The sequence below is a fragment of the Coffea eugenioides genome, chromosome 4 (assembly GCF_003713205.1).
Source record: "Coffea eugenioides isolate CCC68of chromosome 4, Ceug_1.0, whole genome shotgun sequence".
Taxonomy (NCBI): domain Eukaryota; kingdom Viridiplantae; phylum Streptophyta; class Magnoliopsida; order Gentianales; family Rubiaceae; genus Coffea; species Coffea eugenioides.
In genome coordinates this window covers 12,474,888-12,495,235 of record NC_040038.1, presented here as the reverse complement: position 1 = coordinate 12,495,235, position 20,348 = coordinate 12,474,888, and the positions used below count along the sequence as shown (strand labels likewise).

Here is a 20,348-nt window from a genome sequence, read left to right as displayed (position 1 = left end):
CACATTTATTCTGCTCTATTCCATTATTCTCAGACTCTTAGATTGACTTGAACGTCGGAGTCGGAGTCACAATGAGGAGATAGTCCCGGGAGGGGAGATAGTCCCACTATTCGGCTCATTGGGGGAGATAGTCCCGCTGTTTGGTTCATTGCAGGTCAGTTCGATTACTCCTATTCAGCGTCCTGTTTGGATTGTGCTCTCGGCATATTCTCCACTAACCTATATAGTTTGGTACTTAAACAACCAAGTAGGCAATCAGGGCAATCGAGAAGAACGCTTTCATATAACGTCAAAGTTATACATAGCTCGGTATGATTCAAAAGTTCTACAATATTTTCATTTTTAGTTTTATCTTGAGTGAAAATAGTTCTATAATATTTGTGGTGACAATTAATGATCGTTTAGTTGTGTAAGCTGTTACATTTCTTTCGCTTTAGTCATAACAAGAAGTATACATGTATTTTGTTGTGTTAAATATCTTGCCAACATAATGAAGACCTATTGCAATTGAGATTGTTTATCTTCAGCACCAAAATTAATTTCATTAATTAGTCATATAGCATGAATGTTGGTACACATGATAATCAAAAACAGAAAATAATTTCACCTGAAATGGTAAATTGAATATGCTTACTGCTAAAATCTACATACTCAACAACTAAATTGATGGTGAGGATGACGAAACAAGAAGCCACCAAACATCGCCATTCAATCCCATATTTCTTGTCAAAATCCTGCCTTAGCCAAAAATCTGCACAACACTAGACAAATATGGGATAAAAAAGTAGCAGATAGATACTCCATCATCATAATTTTGAAGTGCAAGGATTGAATACATACCAATCCCTTTTGGCATGGATTTTTGATGCTGTGAAGGTTTCTTTCAAAACTAATTGATGAAAATCTTGGCACATAATCTCCCTTTACTTGTGTCTTTTCCTTTTCCCAACTCCCAACTTAAGGTTTAACAACTATTAGTTTTATCCCTCCTTGTTTTTGTCTTATCATTTTGTCATCGTCAGATGTCGGGGATACAGCTGGTAAGGAATAAAATTATCCAAAACTCTCAAGGATTGGTTATGTTTCTACAAATTTGTACATTCCTGTGGGTTGGGTATAGGGATGGCGGTCACCCGCCCCGCCGGGGGCTAATGGGGAGGGGGTTGGGGCGGGGGAAATTTTTTTCCCCCGCTTAGAAATGGGACGGGGGGCGGGGGAGTGTACCCCCGCCCCGCCACCCGCTTTAAAAAAATAAATATATAAAATATATATGTATATAATATATAATTTAATTAGTTACAAACTTATGATAATGATATTATTAGTTATATGTATTATATAATGTCTATTAGTATATATAATATAATTGATATTATTAATTATACTAATAATTATATATGTGTACTAATACAAATTATTAATTGGTTATACTAAAATTACTAATACATTTATACTAAATCCCTAATTACACTTAATACAATAACATTTTTTTCTTAAAAAAAGCACAAGCACAATAATGAATTAGTGATTGTATTTGTGCCAAAAGTGACAACTTGATTACTTTAGTTATATTTATTTCATCATGTTGGATTGTATTCAAATAATTTTTATTTGATTGTTTCTATAAGTTTCAATTGTAAAATTACATTGAATAATAATTTGATGATGTATTGATATTTTAATACTTGATTATTTGCTAAAATTTAACCATAATAAAATTATATAACAAATTTTTATTAGTCCCGCGGAAAAAGCGGGGCGGGACGGGGACGGGGCGGGGGATGGGGGAGGGGTCCCCCGCTCCAACCCCGCCCCGTTGCCATCCCTAGTTGGGTAGTGCCATATCACCTCACGTCTTTGTATGCTTTCTACAAATCCAACACTTTTGAAGAGAGAGTCCTACAGGCTTTCGGATCTGGTTTGATCAGTTGAATTCCTTGAAAACTCAGAGGCCTGAAACTAATGGTGAGCCTACACAACTTTTGAGGTGTGATTTGATGGCAATCTTGCGTTTGATACAAAATCATGGCTGGGTTGAGGAAGATGCTTCTTTGATGGAGAAATATTTACATTGTCAATGTGCTTGTTTGATATTTTCAACGGTGCGTTGTTTTAGGGATTTCAGGATTCTATTTTCATGGATATTAGTAGTAGTTTCTGTTTGTGTTTAGAGTTTTACAACATCAGATGCTGAGTGCAATTTTTGTAGTAACTTTTCACTTTTGTTCTTTTTGAGTTCTGAAGTATCTTACCATTTTTTACCATTTTTTTTTTTGGTCCCCAAGAAAAATCATCCCTTCTTATGACCTCTGGAACGACTTTTTTTCTGCCCAGCTTTCACCATCTTTTTGTTTGCCTAGAGATTGTTTGTTCAAAGAGTTGGAAGGAAAGAAGCCCTGAAAGGTTTAGGTTTAAAGAGTTTCGTTGGCCACGTTGATACCAACAAATGGGAGCATAAAATGCAAACTTGCAAGAACCAAAATGTGGTGATTTTATTTTGTATGGCCAATGCTTCTTTGACACTTATCCACAGTCCAGACCCATTGCACTAAATATTAATGTTTCCTGGTTACAGCTTTCACCATTTTTTATTTTTCAAGAGATTGTTTGTCTAAAGAGAGTTAAAAGGAAAGAAGATCAAAAAGGTTTAGGTCTAAAGAGTTTTTGCAAGACGATAATAATAATATGAGGTATTTTGACTGTAGTGAAAACAAAGACTTTTGTAAGATTATAATAATAGTATGAGACGTTTCAATGGTAATTAATGAAAACAAAGGGTTTTGCAATATGATAATTATAGTACGAGGAATTTTAACGGTAGTGAAAACAAAAAGTTAAAAAGTTTTGTAAGATGTTAATAATAGTATGAGGTATTTCAAAGGTTGTGAACATGATAGAGGAAAAATTGAATATATGTTCTGCCAAGTGTCTTAGGCTCGTATTTTTTCGGTATTTTCTTTTCTTTTCTTTTTTTGGATAGCTTTTTTCATGTTAGACTAATAAAAAATAAAAGCAGTCATGGTGGCTTTTTTTAAAAATTTTCTTTTCCTATACAAATAAAAATGCTATTTGAAGCACTAAGGAGTTTGGTATGAATTGTTATAATTTTTGTTGAAACAACATACATTGTGAACAAAGACTTCACCAATTTCCAGAGCAATTTCTGAATACAACTACTTGAACAAATGACTGGACTTGACCAACCTCCAGAACAAGTTCCGAATATAACAACCTGAAAATTGAGATAAGACAGGCTAAATATGTTAATACTTTTTGTTGATGCAATTGTCAGCACAGGCTACGAGATAGCAAAGCTTAATCAACTAGTTTTCCATCTGGTTTCTTTCAACTCTAAATCAATAGATTCCGGTCAACTTCTGCAAACATTTCAACATGGGAGAGAATCAAGAGTGGATGATAAGAGTATATTTTACGTATTTTTAGTGTACTTTATTAATTAGTTTTGGTGTGTTTTATTTAATTTTATAAATAATTAACTAAGATTCTAGTAAAAATATGCATTTTGTGGTTAAAGTGTGAAAATTGCATTTCTATTGATTTTTATGGTAAAAACTTCATATTTTGTAGGTTTAATGATTCAATCATCAAATGAAGTGCATTGAGAAGATATTTGGATGATTGAAGATGGATTAAAGTGGGGAAAATAAAATATGAAGTGTAAAAGGAAGAAATGCAATTTGAGGACAAAAATCAAGAAAAGTCAGCTTTGACAACTCAGACACATTTTCGTATTTTGACTATATCAGGAGCTACAATGATCGGATCAAGGTGATCTTGGTACCATTTTGAAGCTAAGAGATATATCTGCATTTGGTATGAGACATCAAAGTCCAATTCGGCTGTTTTCATGGTCAAAATGTCAAAATACAGAAGTAAAAGTCTGCTGCTGAGAGCTGAAAACGCGGAATTGACCAGTCAGTGGTATTTTTATCATATCTCGGTCTAGACAGCTCCAAATTGGATGATTCTTGAGGCACGGGACAGCTATTTCAATGGACTACAACTTCTATGTTTTGTACAAGAGCTAATTTAGCCGTCATCATAGAGAAAATAGCAGTTGAAGTAGCCAGATTCTGGTCAGAAATAGCTGCTGGTACAACCTGTTTTCTCCTTCAACAATTTACAGCTATGGATGAACGTATGACAACCAATTAGCAGCTGTAAAAGGGATGTTTCAAGCCTCATTTCCTGATGGCATTCATCTATATATAGCCATGGACTTACAGGATTCAATATAACTTTGCAAGGCTAGGAAAACTCACCAAAAATGTAGTATTCACTAGTTTTTCTTAGTTCATTAGTATAGTATAGGTAGAGTAGTTTATCCTTCTTGTATTTGTAGTTAGATTTGGAGGAAGATTGGAGGAGCAAAGATGGAGAGTTTGCAGCTCAAGTGACAAGGGTGACTTCTCTCCTATCACTTTCTCTTTTGTATTTGAATTCATGTTTAACTAAAATACAAGTTTGGTGTTTGTTTTTATCATGTTTAGTTAAAGTTTATGCCTAGAGTATGGATGAACTTTCTACATCTTGTTTATGATCTTTACTTGGTTATTTGGTGATATTATTTTGAGCAAGTTATTTATCACTTTTGATTTTCTAATCATAATTAACTGGCCATTAATTGTGATTATCTAAAGGTATTAAATTTGCAATGAAAATTGGAATTTAACACTAGTGCAAAGAAGTGATAAACCTAGGGAGTACACTCACGAAAGTAGAGGTGCATCTTTGTGGTTTTAGTGACTTGTTTCATGTAATTTCATAGAAGAAATGAACTTGTAATTAATTTATAACCACGAGAGTAGGTATGACTTAATTACAAGTATAGTTGATTCACTACGAGAGTAGGTTTCACATACAATAGGAAATTACGCCATAACTAGCCAAGATAATAGTATTCACTTAACCGGTAATCTCATTTGCAAGAGCAGTAAGGAATTTCATATCTCTAGGAGCTTTCTAGTGTTATTTTTATTACTTCTATATTTATGATAGTCTAAATAATAAAGGAGTTTGAAAACATCGGTAATTGCATTCTTCCCTGTGGGATCGACCCTTAATACCCTATACTCGCTCACGATTCGTATACTTGCGATAAATCGCGTGTGGGGTATTTAGGAATTTATAAATGTAAAACTTGATTGGGATGAGCTTAATATTATATGTATACCCCGCGCACGTCAGTGGAGTTATGTACAAGTGAGGGGGGCAATTTGAAAAATTCCAAAAGTATATATGCACGAAAAGTTTCATGACATTTAATTTTGTCAGGTATTTGCATACACCTTGAAATTTTCAAATTTCCTTTCTTTTTTTGTATTGCCCCCTAAATTTGTAGAATAGTTGCATTTATAACCTACCTTAATATGGACACAATCAAAACGAAAATAAGATATTGTATGAAAATAAAAGAAGAATCTGAAATTGGGTACATTAAACTAAACAAATCTTCTTCATTTGAACTAATTTTTTCAAGATATTCTTTATAAATGTCCAGTCTTTGGTGGAGCCAGGACAGAAGGACCTATGGCTAGTGAGGGTAGTATTATACGCCTGAAATGATGTCATTATTATTATATAGAAAGAAATTTGAATAAAGATTATGGTTATATTTTGAGCTTTTTGTATTATAAAAGTATTGAAATAATTTCTTATTCAAGTAGTAATCAATTTTGTGATTTAATAACTTTAAAACAGTTGTATTATATGAGAGATGTCTAAAAGAAATTGATTATTTAGGGAGATAAAGGGAGGGAAATTAAAATTTTTCATAATATACAGGGACAATGTTAAAAAAAAGGTAATTTTAAAAAATTGAGGAGCAGGCAATTAAGAGTTTAACATAAAAATTTTTGAAAGTTTTAAGCTATTCTTTAAATTTTATAAATTTGAGGGAGGTAATTGCCTACTCTCAGCACCATGTGGTTTCGTTATCACTCCTATGTCTAGTGTACAAAATCACCTGTCGTATTGACTATGTATTTTTCTAAAATAAATAAAAGAAAAATTTTACCTTTCTTTGTTTTTATAAAACATTATAATTTCATTAAAATCTTCATTCCTATGTCTAGTGTACAAAACCACTTGTAATACTAATTATTTACATTTTTTAAATAAAATAAAGAAAACTTTTGTTTTTCTTTTTTTTTAATAAAACATTATAATTTCATTAAAATTCATACTAATGGCAGGAGTTATATCATCAAATATACACAAATATAAAAAACAATAGATTTGAAAAATGGATACTACAGATCTTAGATAAAAATTACATTATAAAACTCCAAATTTAAAAATTGAGATAAAATTATTGTAGATCCACGAACATCTGTGGATGCTTTCAATCACTAGAGCTGCTAATTAACTATTTCAAATTCAAATATTATAGTGAAATCTGTCAAATATACCCAAAAATTTCCAAATCTAATAGTCATGACCTAAAAAGACTGAGATCCAATAAAAGACAAATGAAAAAACTATTTAAAATTCTCATTAGGAATCCTCAGAAAAGAAGAAAATTCTCACTAGAAAAGTTTAGAAGATGGGAAAACTCTCGCTAGACAACTCTAAAAAAGAATAAACTATTACTAGAAAATCTTATGAGAGAATTTAGTTACACAAACGAAAAGAATTATTAAGAGAACTCCTACCATGAGAAAAGATCAGAAAATTTTGATCTTTCTCCCATGGAAAAGTTGAAGGAGGCTTTGATGAGATAGTTTTTCTAGAGGGAAGAGCAAGTTACAAATTAGAGTCATCAAGAAAATAAATGCAGAACTATTATTAATTCTATTTATTAAAGATAGAGCAATGTGGCACCCAGGACATATGACGCAGCGGTTGAGGGGTTGGCCTTGAGTTGTTGGCTTCTCCATTGACCGGGATTCGTTTCGTGCCCGCTACGCTGCATATCTTGACTCGTCCGGGAAAACTGTATGGGGTTATCGGCTTCCCTCCGATTTGGTGTGCCGGCTCGGACCCTAAGGGCTCGGGTCGGAGCATGTTCCGGATTACCAAAAAAAAAAAAGATAGAGCAATGTGGTGACCACAAAGCTAACTATTTCACCTTTCTTAGTACCATACTATACACTGAAATAGTTGCATCCCTGGTCTTGAGGTGTTAGATCCACCACCGCGAAGTAGAATCATCTTCTGTGCACAAGGTAAGCTCCTACTACAGGTAAAAAGTATTCGGCTAAGGCCATCAAAGCTAAGTTTTAACATCGTAAGCCCACATGTGGCCCTAACCAATAGCTGTATTTGGATATCAAAATTATCCCTAATATTGTTTTATTTGCATCACACATATACTTTCTAATTACTTTCTTATCATTTCAATCACTTTTTGTCTCATATATATATACAGTATATCACAAAAAAATGCTATACTAATTATTTTAAATAGAGTCCTATTCAAACACACCAATGCGAGACTAGCATATCGGGGCAACCCTATCATACACCATGACTACTTCAGAACTATTGCAAGGTTGGACAATTTGATTGGTCATTTATTCATTTCGTTCTCAAACCACTATATAACATGAACTTTTGTTTGTGGGTGTTGTGTTGGCCTTGGTGTATTTTTTGAAAATTATTATGAAGATCGCTGATTCACACTTTAATGAGTACTATAATATTATGCGTATTTGAAAATTAACAACAAAAAAAAAACATAAAATACCTACACCTGATGATGCTCAAAAATGCTTGCAAACTTATACTTACTCAAGATTAAAAAGTAGTAACAGTTATATGTAAAATGAAGTTAAATTTAATTTTCACACTCTTGAAGTCAATGATATCCGTCCATTTCACCCTCGGTAGATTGATATTCTGATGAGATGTGTGATCAGAGTCTTGTTTTGTGTCTTGATCAACGGATGGATTTCTCTATCTTTATTCCTTCTACGAATCATACCTAGGTTATTAATCCAGGATTGTTATTGCTATTGAAAAGTTTCATTTTAATTATTGTTGAAAATGTTAGTTATTCTGTTCAACTTACCAACTTGTGTTTTATAGTTTTCAGTTTTTCCATTTTTTTGGATGCTTAAAATATTTTTTTCTGATAGAGAAATGCTTATTTCAGTTTTTCCATTTTTTTTATTCTTAAAATAATTTTTTTTCTGAATAGAGAAATGCTTAAAATCCCTTACCTTCTTACAACTTTGTGAGTTGTTTTAGATAAATGACATTAGAATTTTAAATAGAAAAGTGCACTAATGGTTTTTTTCTTCTTTCTTTTTTGCTATAAAAGTTGCACTTATTTATATCCTACTTAGAGGTATTTACCTACATTGAGAATCCTAATTCCGAAAACTTGAGCTTTGTTAAACATGAGCTAATATAGTTTGATTCTGCAAAAACTTCTTGAATTGTTAAGATATATGCACCAATTACTTTACCGTCACGGCATACACCTTTTTTTTTTCACTAGCAGGGAAAAAATGAAAACTAAGAAGCAAAGAAGGAGTACAGAGATTAGAACCCATAATTTCTAATTCCTGAAAGTTCAACTTTAGACACCAAACTAAAGGCATATTATTCCATGCAAGTGAACACGTATATGGTTTTGGTGTGATTACAAAATTCTATAATATTTTTTTATTCCTATTTTTTAAAGTAAAAAATGTTCTATAATCTTTGTGTTGACAATTAATCATCTTAGCACTGTAAGTTGATATAATTTGTATTGCCTTAGTCATAAAAACAAGTATAAATGCCCTCTATTGTCTTGGATCTCTTGCTCATCATCAGTGAAACATATCGAATTGAGTCTTTTTTTGTTCTATTCTTTTGTTTAGTACTAAACTCAATTTTGTGATTTTGTGTAGAAAGTGGTACCTAGAACCCCTTCTGCTCTCCTAGTTTAAAAAAATAATAAAGTCACTACCGTTTTTAGACATAAAAAATTAAAACATAAGAAAAGAAAAATTTAGACAGGCTAACCATGACATAACCAGCACAAAGTGTCAATCACATATATGTATTAGAACAAAGAAAATGATTACCTTCAGTCCCTCCCGTCCTTCTTAGGAAAAGGGATGTAGTCCTCCTCCTTAGGAAAAGGGAAGAGAAATAAAAGTGGAATACCCCGAGGGTAGGCTGCTTACCAAAAGACACCCAAAAAAATTGTAAGATTTTATATTTTAGAAAAATTAGAAAAATATATTTTCATAAAAATAGCAAAAATTTTTAAAAATATTTAGCCACAATTGATTTCTTCTTCTTAGGATAAGGGTGGGAGTGTTGGAGCAAATGTAGGAAAACCTTACACAAAAAACAAAAATCAAGCATACACGTAAAACCAAAAATGACAAAAAACCAAAGAATGATCAAAGAGTCAAAAAGCAAAAAAGTAGTATATAAGCAGCATCATAATTAGATGAGGGTTTTCAATTGTATTTTCTAGACGAGAAAAGAGGAGTATTTGTAGCAGGAGTGATAGGGTTTAAAGAAGTTTTCAGGGGGTTTCAGGTACTATTTTCCTTTTAAAATGATTGGAATGGATTATAAGATGAGAAAGATTATAACTACCAACTTTCTACTTTTTGCCGTTGGTTTTAGGTGCCTACAATGCTGCCAGCGCCACAATCAGCCAATTGCCTTCATAGGCACTTAATCTTTTCAATCAAGCTTTTGTGTCTTGGTTAAACAAAGGTTTGAACACATATTGCATGGCATGATGAGAAAGTGATTGAGATGAGGCAGGAGGGGATACTGGAAATAGTTTGGAGAAGGGAGGATGAGAAAGTATCTGGGTAAGAAAAATGTATGATTACTAGATATTTGGAGACAAATATTTTACAAATGTGTAAAACACACAAAGTACAGCATGGATGCAATAGACAGTGACGATATCTAAAATATGGAAGTTTATTCAAAGAAACAAAGCAAGAATACATCAATGTAGCATTTTTAAACTTTGTTGAAAAGAGTGTTTGGAAGGAGCTAAAACATTTTACATTCAATAGTAAGTTTGGGAATGGACAATAGAACTGGCAACTCTCTCCTGCACTTTTTTGTAACCCCATCCATACAGTCAGTTCATCTTCTTAGCTCTTTCATTTTATTTTTGCCTCTGTTAACTTTTCACTAACATGAGTTGGGATGCGATTCGTTAAAATGAACAGCCTATAATTTAACACAGTAACTTCCCTGTCCAAGTGATTGACTCTTTGCTCCACTCGTGAACTCATTAGGTTCATATAAACCAATGACACACAATGGAAACTCAGCCGATGCTGCCATCTCGATAAGGTCGGCCAATGCTGCGCTGCTATTGCGAATTTGGCTATTTTGATAGGGCAAATTTGAATCAATTAACTAATATGGAAGAATTTAACAAAACTGTTCAGTTCAAGGATAGCAATTTGATTGGTTGGGAATAGCAAACTTAAATGAAAAAAAAAATTCTTGTTGTAGTTCTGAAAATTGGACAAACATTTTTCCTTAAAAACTAGCTTTTAATACAATCGACATGGAACACATATGTTATTTTTTTGCACGAGGTTGGTGGGGTTTTAATATGCATAACATAGAATAAAATGCCAAGAGATGGAGGATCATAAGCAAAATAAGACAAATTCATCTTTAATACCGTAGATAAGAGGAGGCACCATCTTGCTGAGATAGTAGGATGTCTAATTGAAGGAGAAGATGATATATAGTTTTTCCAACGACCATCTTTTGATGTAATTAAAAAAAAAAAACAAGTTTATTGAATATTTTCTCTCATATTACCTTCAATTCAATTGGTTTCTTTTATGATTTTTGTTAACTTCGACGCATACCTGACATCTTGCAGTCGATAAACATCAATGGACCTAAATTTGTGACTAAGTTAAAGTTACTTATCGTTTGCATAGAAATAGTTTTAATATCTCTATATATAAAGCATGAGCACCCTCTGACGTTAAAATTTTCTGTCATTTAGTAGATTACCTGATATATCTTCATTTGTTAGACTTTTACAACCCACCTTTCCTTCTTTCTCTTAGCCACTCTCCTTTTTTCCTCTTAATAATATACTAAATGACTTCCTCCAAATTACCACTAATCCATGACACTCATCCAGTGTTTCAAAAAAAATGATAATTGCAAGTTACATAATGTTCCTCACCCTTTGTTCCTCTAATTAATTTGGTACTCTTTGTCTTTTTAAAATTTATTTATTCATTATTTTCTTCTTAATGTGCACACAAATAGTGTGTGCCTTGACCTCTAGTTTCAAATTGTTGTGAAAGTGAGGCTACAAAAAATCATTTGATGGAATCATAAATTGCTTTAATTTCTTATTCAACCCTAGTAAGTATTTTAGTTTCATGGATAGTTGTTGATGCAAGAAGTTAGGTAGGTCTTGTAGTTTTGTCAGCCTTGGATTATTTCAACTATTTTGGAGATGATTAAGATTGCAAATTGGCTTGAAAACAAAGCAACATATAGGTCTGGCCAATTTTAACCAGATTTGGATTAAAAGAGTTTAAATTGTTGTAATTCCTAGGTTGAGCTTTGGATGGTTGCTCCAACGACACAACAACCATATTGATCTAGGCTATTCTAACTAGATTTGAATCAAAGCAGTTTAAATTGGTGCAAGTCCATGGTTTTGAGCTTTCAATGATTGCTCAATTTTGTAGCTTTATCTGATCCAGTAAACTAATATTGGCATGATGAAGTTTATGAATTAGGCTAATACAAGTAACCAACTAGGCATTACATACAAACTCAATTCGGTATGTTTCACTGATGATGAGCAAAACATCCAAGACTTTGGTGGGCATTGGTTATACATGGTAATGACGTTTGTATAATTGTTTGCTTAGAAATTGATCTTGAACTCGACCGTGTCTTGCTTCTACTAAAGTTTAAGAAAGACAAGATCGATACAAAAACTATGCAAAGGAAGAATTCATGCAAGATTGCCAGGATATAATGCATTAGCCACAACAAAGAACCATGCAAGTTTATAATCTGGTAGCGTTTAGGTGGGAAACTTTTACTAATCCTAGGCATATATTTTGCTCAGACAAGTAAATAAAAACACATAGAACTTGTTGGAGCATAGGTTTGCTTTTAAAAAAATAAAGAGAATAAAACTTGGCAGTTCATTTTTACACAGAGAAGATGAAATCATAATATCCACTTAACCCCCCTATAATTTACATAAATATCCGCTTTCCCTCTGAGATTTTTGCATTTATCCACATAATCCGCCTATGATTTTGTACAAGCTGGTTAAGTCATCATTTGATTTAGCATTTAAGGACATTATTGATATTTCAATTAACGATATTATATAAGTTATTTTCTATTAAATTTTCAATTTACATGAAACCACAAGAAAGTGAAGTGAATATTTTAATCCTAGTTTTTAAAACGACTGCTCATCAAGACATTACTTTGGTAACATAAAGTTCACCTAGCTGCGGTTTCCTTCATATTCTATGTGGCAAGGGATACTGTCTAAATTAAGTTCCCTTCTGGACCAGCATGCTTATTGCAAAGTAATATTCTCTAATAATCAACAGACACTCCTACAACAGTTTCAAGCAAGAAGAATCTGTACAATCTATATTCAATTGACCACGAACAAAAACATTGCCATTCAATTACCAGATGGATATCGAAGGCAAGATCACGAGGGCGAAAAAATTTAGTCACATGAACATGAGCACGGACCAACTAAATTCCAGCAACCTCCGCAAACATCTCTCAGCTGTGAATCTTCATTCAAGGAATTGCTGTGACTGTTATATGCCAAAAGCTGTGAAGAATTCATGAAGGTATATGATTTTAGCTTCCCATCAAAGTGATAGTCAGCCATAAGCAAGCCGTCCAGATGAGCAAGTCAGACCACCACAAAAAGCAATGGCACTCAACTAACCACCAGTATCATTAACAGTATTAGAGTCGTTTGTAGAGGGAGTCGATAATCCAAATGGAGCTTCAGTTAGCTCATAACTTAGTCCTCGGTAATGGTGGCAGAAGGAAGTAATCTCATAATGAAGCTTGAGAGCGACCAGATGGTAATCACGCCAAGAAACTGGAGGACATTTAATAGTGTACTTAGCGAGCTACTTATTGCCAAGTTATGCGATGTCATCTCAGCTCCCTTGACAGTGTAAGAAAGAGCAGTTACCAGTTGTGCTGCTCTATTGAGTTGGTGTAACCTGTAAACCTGAAAAACACAAGTGTGGGTTACTGAAAATGAAAGACTCCTTGGCAATTTCCTTTGCTTTAGAATTGCATCCATCCAACAAATATTTCTTCTATCAAGTGAATCTAAATTTAACGGCCAGCTGCCTAAAAACACAGATTTTTTTTTTATCTCAAACCAACCAGCCAGACTAAGAGTTCAAAAAATTCAGAACACCAAAAGCGGAATCTAATATGATTGATAGCAAGGAAAGAGGGGAAAATGACTCAAGTCATAAAAGCATTAAATGACAACGATATTGTTCATGCTTCAATGCTTTACCTTCCAGATATTTAAGCAATCAGACTAAAGATTTATATGCAAGCGTGACGTCATCCTATAGATGTTCTTCTTCTTGCAGTAGTTAAAATCACATCCACATAATCAAAAACTTAAGAATATCTTAAGAAAAAATCACTTATTGAAAAAGGCATTCAGAATTGTGTATACGCTGAGAGCTTAATTTCTAAATGCAAGAATACCAAAAAGTTGAAGCAATAACAACTTTAGAACAATAAATAACTTCTCAAAGTACTCGTCTACTGTGTTCGTAGAGCATGCAGTTTACAAGTATTTCCTGAGTTGATAATTAAGGAAATTAGAGGAGCAACTTACCTCTAGTTTAAGGCTCAGACTTATTGCTGCCAAAAATTCCTTACCAGGGTCCCCATGACAAACCTTTTCGTTAACCTTGATATCTAGAACTTAAAGGAAATGTTTTTCTTTCTATCCTTCTTTCTGCCGAGGATCAAGGAACTCTTCAGCTTTTGTTACACTAGGATTAATAAACTAGACACCCAAACTTCTACAACCAGAAAGCATTGAATGATCAATTTGCTATGCTTTGATAACTAGCAAAATTGAACTTTGAGGATCTATACTCTTGACTTTTCTACAAATATCAGAAATTACCTAGAAGTGATTTCATGGTTGTCCTATGACATAGCTTAGGCTTTAACTTTGTCAATCACAACATGTGACTAGTGAATGGAATATTATATGTTACCCCTTTTTAAAAAGTATGAATACTTTTGCATGCACATACTCAAATTTACTCATATCAACAATAGTGATTAACAAAATTTAACAAATAATCATGTGATCAGCTACACTGACATTGTACCATCATGACCTCAAGAACCACACAAGTCATCATAACTTTTATGTTCTCGTTTTTATACTCAAACTTACTTGTATCAACAATAGTGATTATCAAAATTTAACAAAAAATCACGAAAACAGCTACACTGACATTGTACCATCATAACCTCAGGAACCACGCCAGTCATCATAAATTTTATGTTCTCGTTTTCTCTTCTTCTTGGTGGAAAAGACCAGAATTAATCATCAAATTTATTATGTATCAGCACTTATACTCCTATTAATTTTAATTCTTTAGGTACATTGGCTGGGAATGAAGCCTGACTGAGAACCCAAAATCAACTTCTTAGGCTTCAAAACCCTTCAAGCTATCAACATGCACTAGCATTTCCAAATAACACACAGGAAGGAATAAAAAGTTACACAAAAGAGAACCTTAGAGAGAGAGAGAGAGAGAGAGAACAGTAACCCCTGATAGCAGCCAAAAACATATGCAACAAGAAGGAAAACAAAAGAGGTGATAGATGTTCTTACTTGAAATAATATGGGAATTACAGCCCATGAAGGGGACTTAATATATCTTGCATATCGCTCAAATGCAAACTGAACCACAATGCCAACAAGATAGGGAGCAAGAGTGGCAGAAGCTGCAGGGCCCGTCCATGGCCAGACAAAACCCATTGTCACCATGGGAATCAGCAGACTAAGTACCAGAACAGCAACTGAAGAAATTTTGTGTCCCACTTGTGGGTTAAGATTCCTGATATTTGATGGAGACAGTGGTTCAAAAGGTCTCCTTAAATGATCTATCAGAAGAAGAAACACGGCAACTCCAGAGTAAAATATAGCCTCCGTGAAGAACAATATAAGGAAGTCTGCAAAGACACAACCAGGATTATGGGAAGTAAATGGGTGATTCAGATCATGAAATAACTGTAATGTCAAACAGTCAAATTTACTTCAAAGTCAATGTATTCTAATGCATAAAAGTAGACCACCAACACTAGTAAATCAATGTCAAAGTATAAAAGCATTTATAAAAAGCACAAGCAACAATACCAAATTCCAAATTGATTTCCATGTATAATAAAAAAATACCAAACTCCAAATCAAGTCAATGCATAATAACATAGAAAAGGTACATCAGCAACCGTATCAAAATCAGAATCTAAGTTCAAAAGCCAACAATAGTACTTTTATTCCCCTTAGAAACCCTTGTTTTATCCATATGAGCAAGATGATCCACCAGTATAACAGTTAAGAAGACTTCTGTGCACTTAAATTTTTTTATTCCAGCTTTTGTTTCTCCATCAATAAGTAAGAGGAGAATCGATAGAAGGCTACAGAACCGCAAGCTTCAATTTTTGATCAATTTTAGCCCACCTACAAACTATAGTACTTCTCTTTCATTTATTTTCAGCTTCTTCGCATTTGTTATCTTTTTTTCTCAATCATGGTAAATGGGGAAACTCCTGTTTTAGCGCACATGAACCTTCAAATTGAAAATATGATGCCTTGCCCTTTAAAACTATATCTCATACGCTACTAAACTTGTCCTCTGTCTGAGTGGTAAATCATATCTTTACTTGGTAACTTTAAGTAAGTTAACAAGCAGCACAATATGCAGTCACCACACAGATGCTACCAAGATCTGACCACCACAAAGTATCTGCACTCCAGGCAATACACACCCCTCCTAACAAATACTTATTCCTGGACAACAATCACTACCTTCCAAATTATGTTCAAATTTTTTAGAAGTTGACTCCATCAAATTTTCATCTGAATTCTATATTTAAAAAAATGTGTTTATGAAGCTCCTCTTGACTAGTTTAACCAACAAAATAGGTAATCAGGCTTAAGTTTGAGTATGCTATAAATGTTCTAAGCTATATGTGTTTGTATATACATTTAGCAGAATTGTGATCCTTCATTATTTACTCACACTTAAAATATTTATTACCACAAAAGAGATTTATGAGCAATACATTTGCAATATGAACAATGGTAAAGAATGCCACCTCTTATCAATGTTTATAGATACACTTATCTTGTACTATTCCAATAACTATGTATAACTAAACTAAACCAGTTGCTACATATCCTCTGTATATGTAAAACTCAAGCAAAAACAAAGCAAAAGTGATTGTTTCAGCTCATTGAATCATTTAAAAAAGATAACAAGCTTAGTATGTTTAAACGCATCATAATGAGCTAAATTGAGGCTCACATACCAACAACTAACAAAAGAAATTGAACTATGAACACAAATACATATGTCCATGTTCCACCAGGCTCATACAAGACCATTCCAGATAGTAAAATGTGAAAAATAAATAAGTGAACTTCTTGGAAGAAAATGATCGCTCAGAATAAAAGACACAAGGATGTTAAATGAACCATCTAGCAGACGCTAAACTTCCTTCACTGATGCACTTACTTTCAAATGGTTTTACCATCTTTGCACTTCTAGAACTTGTTTATTACTTATACCATAGGAAGTCAAGGCCTTTAATATAAATAAACGTCAGCTGACAAGAAACCGACAGTTGGAAAGCTAACATGCAAAACTACAAAAATTCTAATTTAATTTGAAAAAAGTGATTTTTCAGAAATCCCTAAATGAAATCCATGTAACTCCTCCAATGAAAATTAAATTAACCAGAAAAGGCCACGGAAACAGTCACAAAATAAAAAATTTTATGAAAAGTGAAACAGATGCTTCCCTATGCCCGTTTTCTCCTCCCATCACAACCCATCTAAAACTAACAACCAAATGCCCTATTTCAACCACCAACAGTTCCTTCCCTCCCTTGGGGGCAGAATCTTTACATCTGCATGTTTACTTACTAAGGTAATAGAATAAATACATAAAGGTGATGGACAAAGAAGACCCTTCTAGCATAAATTTCACTGACCTGTTAATAAAGAGTCTTCAAATATGGTTGATAGAATCCTGCGCAAATAAAGAGAGGGGAAGATGAAAGAGGCTACAAGAACTGCAGGACCAGCTAACCACAGAAGGTTGTTTTGTTTCTTCTTGGGGCTGGACACTAGCATTTCATCTTGTACTTTATAAGGACGATTGTAGAATGAGATCAAGCCAGGTTTTCCTCCAGTTCCTTCAGTGTAGATGACCGCACCATTCAAAAAGGCAACATCTTCAACAGCTGAGTGGTCTGCTTCTTTCGCTGAATTGTCTGTTTCCAGCTCACGATTGTCTAAGTGATCCTCAGAGATAGCCAAGGGAACTTGTCGCCTATATGGAAGCTTCTCCTGTGACTCCAGCTTTTCATGTACGGACCAGCATGACTTGACAACTTAGAATGATGAAAAAAGATACAAAAGTCAATTCAAGAAAGGGGAAAAAAAAAGAGAACTACATGAATAAAGGAAGTGACTTTTTAACTGTATGACAGCTCATAAGAAAATTTTGACATGCAAATAGTCTGGAGAAAGAAAGTTTAACATCTCTGAGAAATGCAGCCTATATGTTCTGTAAGACCCTAGCCAATAACATGCTGACTTAAAGCAACTACCAAGAGAAGCAAAAGGCTCTAAAATTGCAAAAGTTTGCAATAAGCCTTTGCATTTCACCGAGAACCCAAAGAAAAATCCTCTTTGTCAACTTCAACACAGGCTGAACTCTATTATTTGCCAACAAATTCATGAAAACTATTACTCAGTTGCATTTCAAAAAGAAGCTCTGGACTTTAGGATGATCTTCATAGGTCAAATGACTACCTAGAGTATTTTTCAGCTGTTCCACGTGAAATTGCTGCAAACTGAACAGTCCCCTTCCCATGCAAACCTAGACAATAAAGTAACAAGCATTATATCATTTGATGCATTCTCTCTGCCAAAAATATGCCATGACCTTAAGAAATTAAAGAACCGAACAAGTAACAAATGAATGAACATACATTAATGAAAGTGCCCCAAAAAATCTTTTCTGTCATGAAAGCTATTTTAAACACTAAAAAGTATCACTAGAAGGAAAAAGAATTTGTAGAATTAGGCTTACACATTGCCATATATCTAATGCAAAAGTGTTATGCCAAAGGGAACAATTGGAAAAGGATACTCACTATCAGAATGTACCTTGGAACCCATCCACCAAAATAATAATTAAAAAAAAAAACAAGAAAACTGACCAATGTTCACGATAGAACAAGTTACTAGCAGCCTTATCAGTCTAACTTCATTCCAGCAACAAATGGAGCAGGCAAACTAAGCAGTGCATGTCTTATCTTTATAGCTTGAATGCATTGACATCCAGATTAATCAAAACCGAATTTTTACAACTTACAAAATAAAAAACATACCGATTGCCTGAGTTCCAAATATCAAAGTCGATAGTTTTGCTAGGTGAAAGAACCTATGCCAACAGAACTTTGGTCCAGCAAATTTCAATCCAAATTTATCTAATTTCACAACATTTTAATCCAATTAGAAAAGGGCCAAATGACAACAAGCATTGGCCTAAAACAAATAGCTAAATTAAAAAGCCTTGAGCTCTAAACAATCAGGGATTGTTCTTGTTGCTAAAAAAAAAAAAATCGTTCTTCTCTAGCAATCCAGTACAACTTATTCCAATTTAATAAAGGCTAAAACGCACTACATGCAGCCATAGCATAACAAAATAATAAGTACTAAATTACTGACTAGTTGACTAAATTAACCATTGAAAACAAGATACCTATTATGAGTACCTTAGTGGAAGTTCTTCTGGATAGAAAAGGTGAAGGAAGAGATGGGGAAAGATAGGAAATTGACGAACTATTTTTAACTGTCATCGTCCTCCTTTTTCCCCCTTTTACTAGTGAAGCAACTACGAACTACTTAAAAACTGAAAATTTGGCAAAGTGAGGAAAACCCATTTGATTTCAAGGAGATTTAGGGAAGCCCAGATGGAAATTTACGTGACAAGTCGACAAAAGAACATAGTGAGATTTCTGAGATTTTGAGGTATCAGTTTTGCCTTGCGGACAGCGGAGGGAAGGAAAAGCAAGAGAATGAAAGCGGCTTCTTTTGTATTTTACTCTTGCTTTCTTTTCTTTTTTTTTTCTTTTGTTTTCTATTTTAAAATTAAATAACTTGCTCAGATTTTTTGTGTGGGTGATGCTAGGGAATTTTGGATAAATCCTTCCATAGAGTATCTTTTTTTGGACTTTTATATAGGACTAACAACCTCTTTATTTTGTTGTAGTTTTATGCTTTATTTTTGGATTAATTATTGATTTTAAACCTCAAATGAGACTATTTCCTTTACACATTTTGCTCCTCTTGTACCTAAATCAGTGTAATTGCCAATTGTCTTATCAATCAATCAAATATAGGATGATTGGACAATGAATATACGTTTCAAAAGCATAAAGCTTGATTCGTAAAATATGAATGTTTGTTTGCATTAATGCTTTTACATTCTTGTTTGGAAATTAAAAAAAAAGGGTTTCTCTAAATACTTTAGATTAAATAATAAAAATGTCAATTAACTATTTAAGATTGTACGATTGAAAAAAGCCACCAAACTTAGGACTGTCAATGGGGCTGGGCCAGCCCGAGCTCGGCTCGCTCGGCCCGACAGAAAGCCAGATGAGTCCGATCATTTAGTGAGCCGATCTGAGTTTGAGCCTAAAAATTAGGCCCGAATTAAATGTGAGCCGAGTTTGGACCTTATTAGGCTCAAACCCGATATAGGTCCGACCCTTTAATTACGTATATATATAATATTTATATTTTGATATTATGTATCCAAATATATTATTACTAAATACTAAATATATACATAAATTACAAAACACAAAAATACATCTAAAAACTCTTTCATGAGCTTTCTTGAGAGCCAATATTGGTAATGCATAACTAAATCTCTAATTTTTCTTATTGGTTGTGTAAATTTTTGTATTGGGGTAATATTGGTTGATTTTTTTTGGTCTACAAACACAAAAATCATCAAGCATATTTGGATTTAAATCACAAGATTATAAAAAAAGTTTCAACTTTTAAAGATGTATTGGCT

At 33.5% G+C, this 20,348-nt stretch overlaps 1 protein-coding gene across 1 annotated transcript; it reads right to left on the bottom strand.

The window, feature by feature from the left end:
* Positions 1–12,493: 12,493 nt before the first annotated feature.
* On the bottom strand, positions 12,494–19,308 carry LOC113768562. Its single transcript, XM_027312968.1, has 5 exons — positions 19,039–19,308; positions 18,071–18,137; positions 17,245–17,646; positions 14,861–15,201; positions 12,494–13,207 (listed from the first exon to the last, which is right to left on the bottom strand). The coding sequence occupies exons 1-5, from the start codon at positions 19,120–19,122 to the stop codon at positions 12,992–12,994; spliced, it is 1,110 nt and encodes a 369-aa protein (XP_027168769.1). The 5' UTR covers positions 19,123–19,308; the 3' UTR covers positions 12,494–12,991.
* Between the last annotated feature and the right edge of the window lie 1,040 nt (positions 19,309–20,348).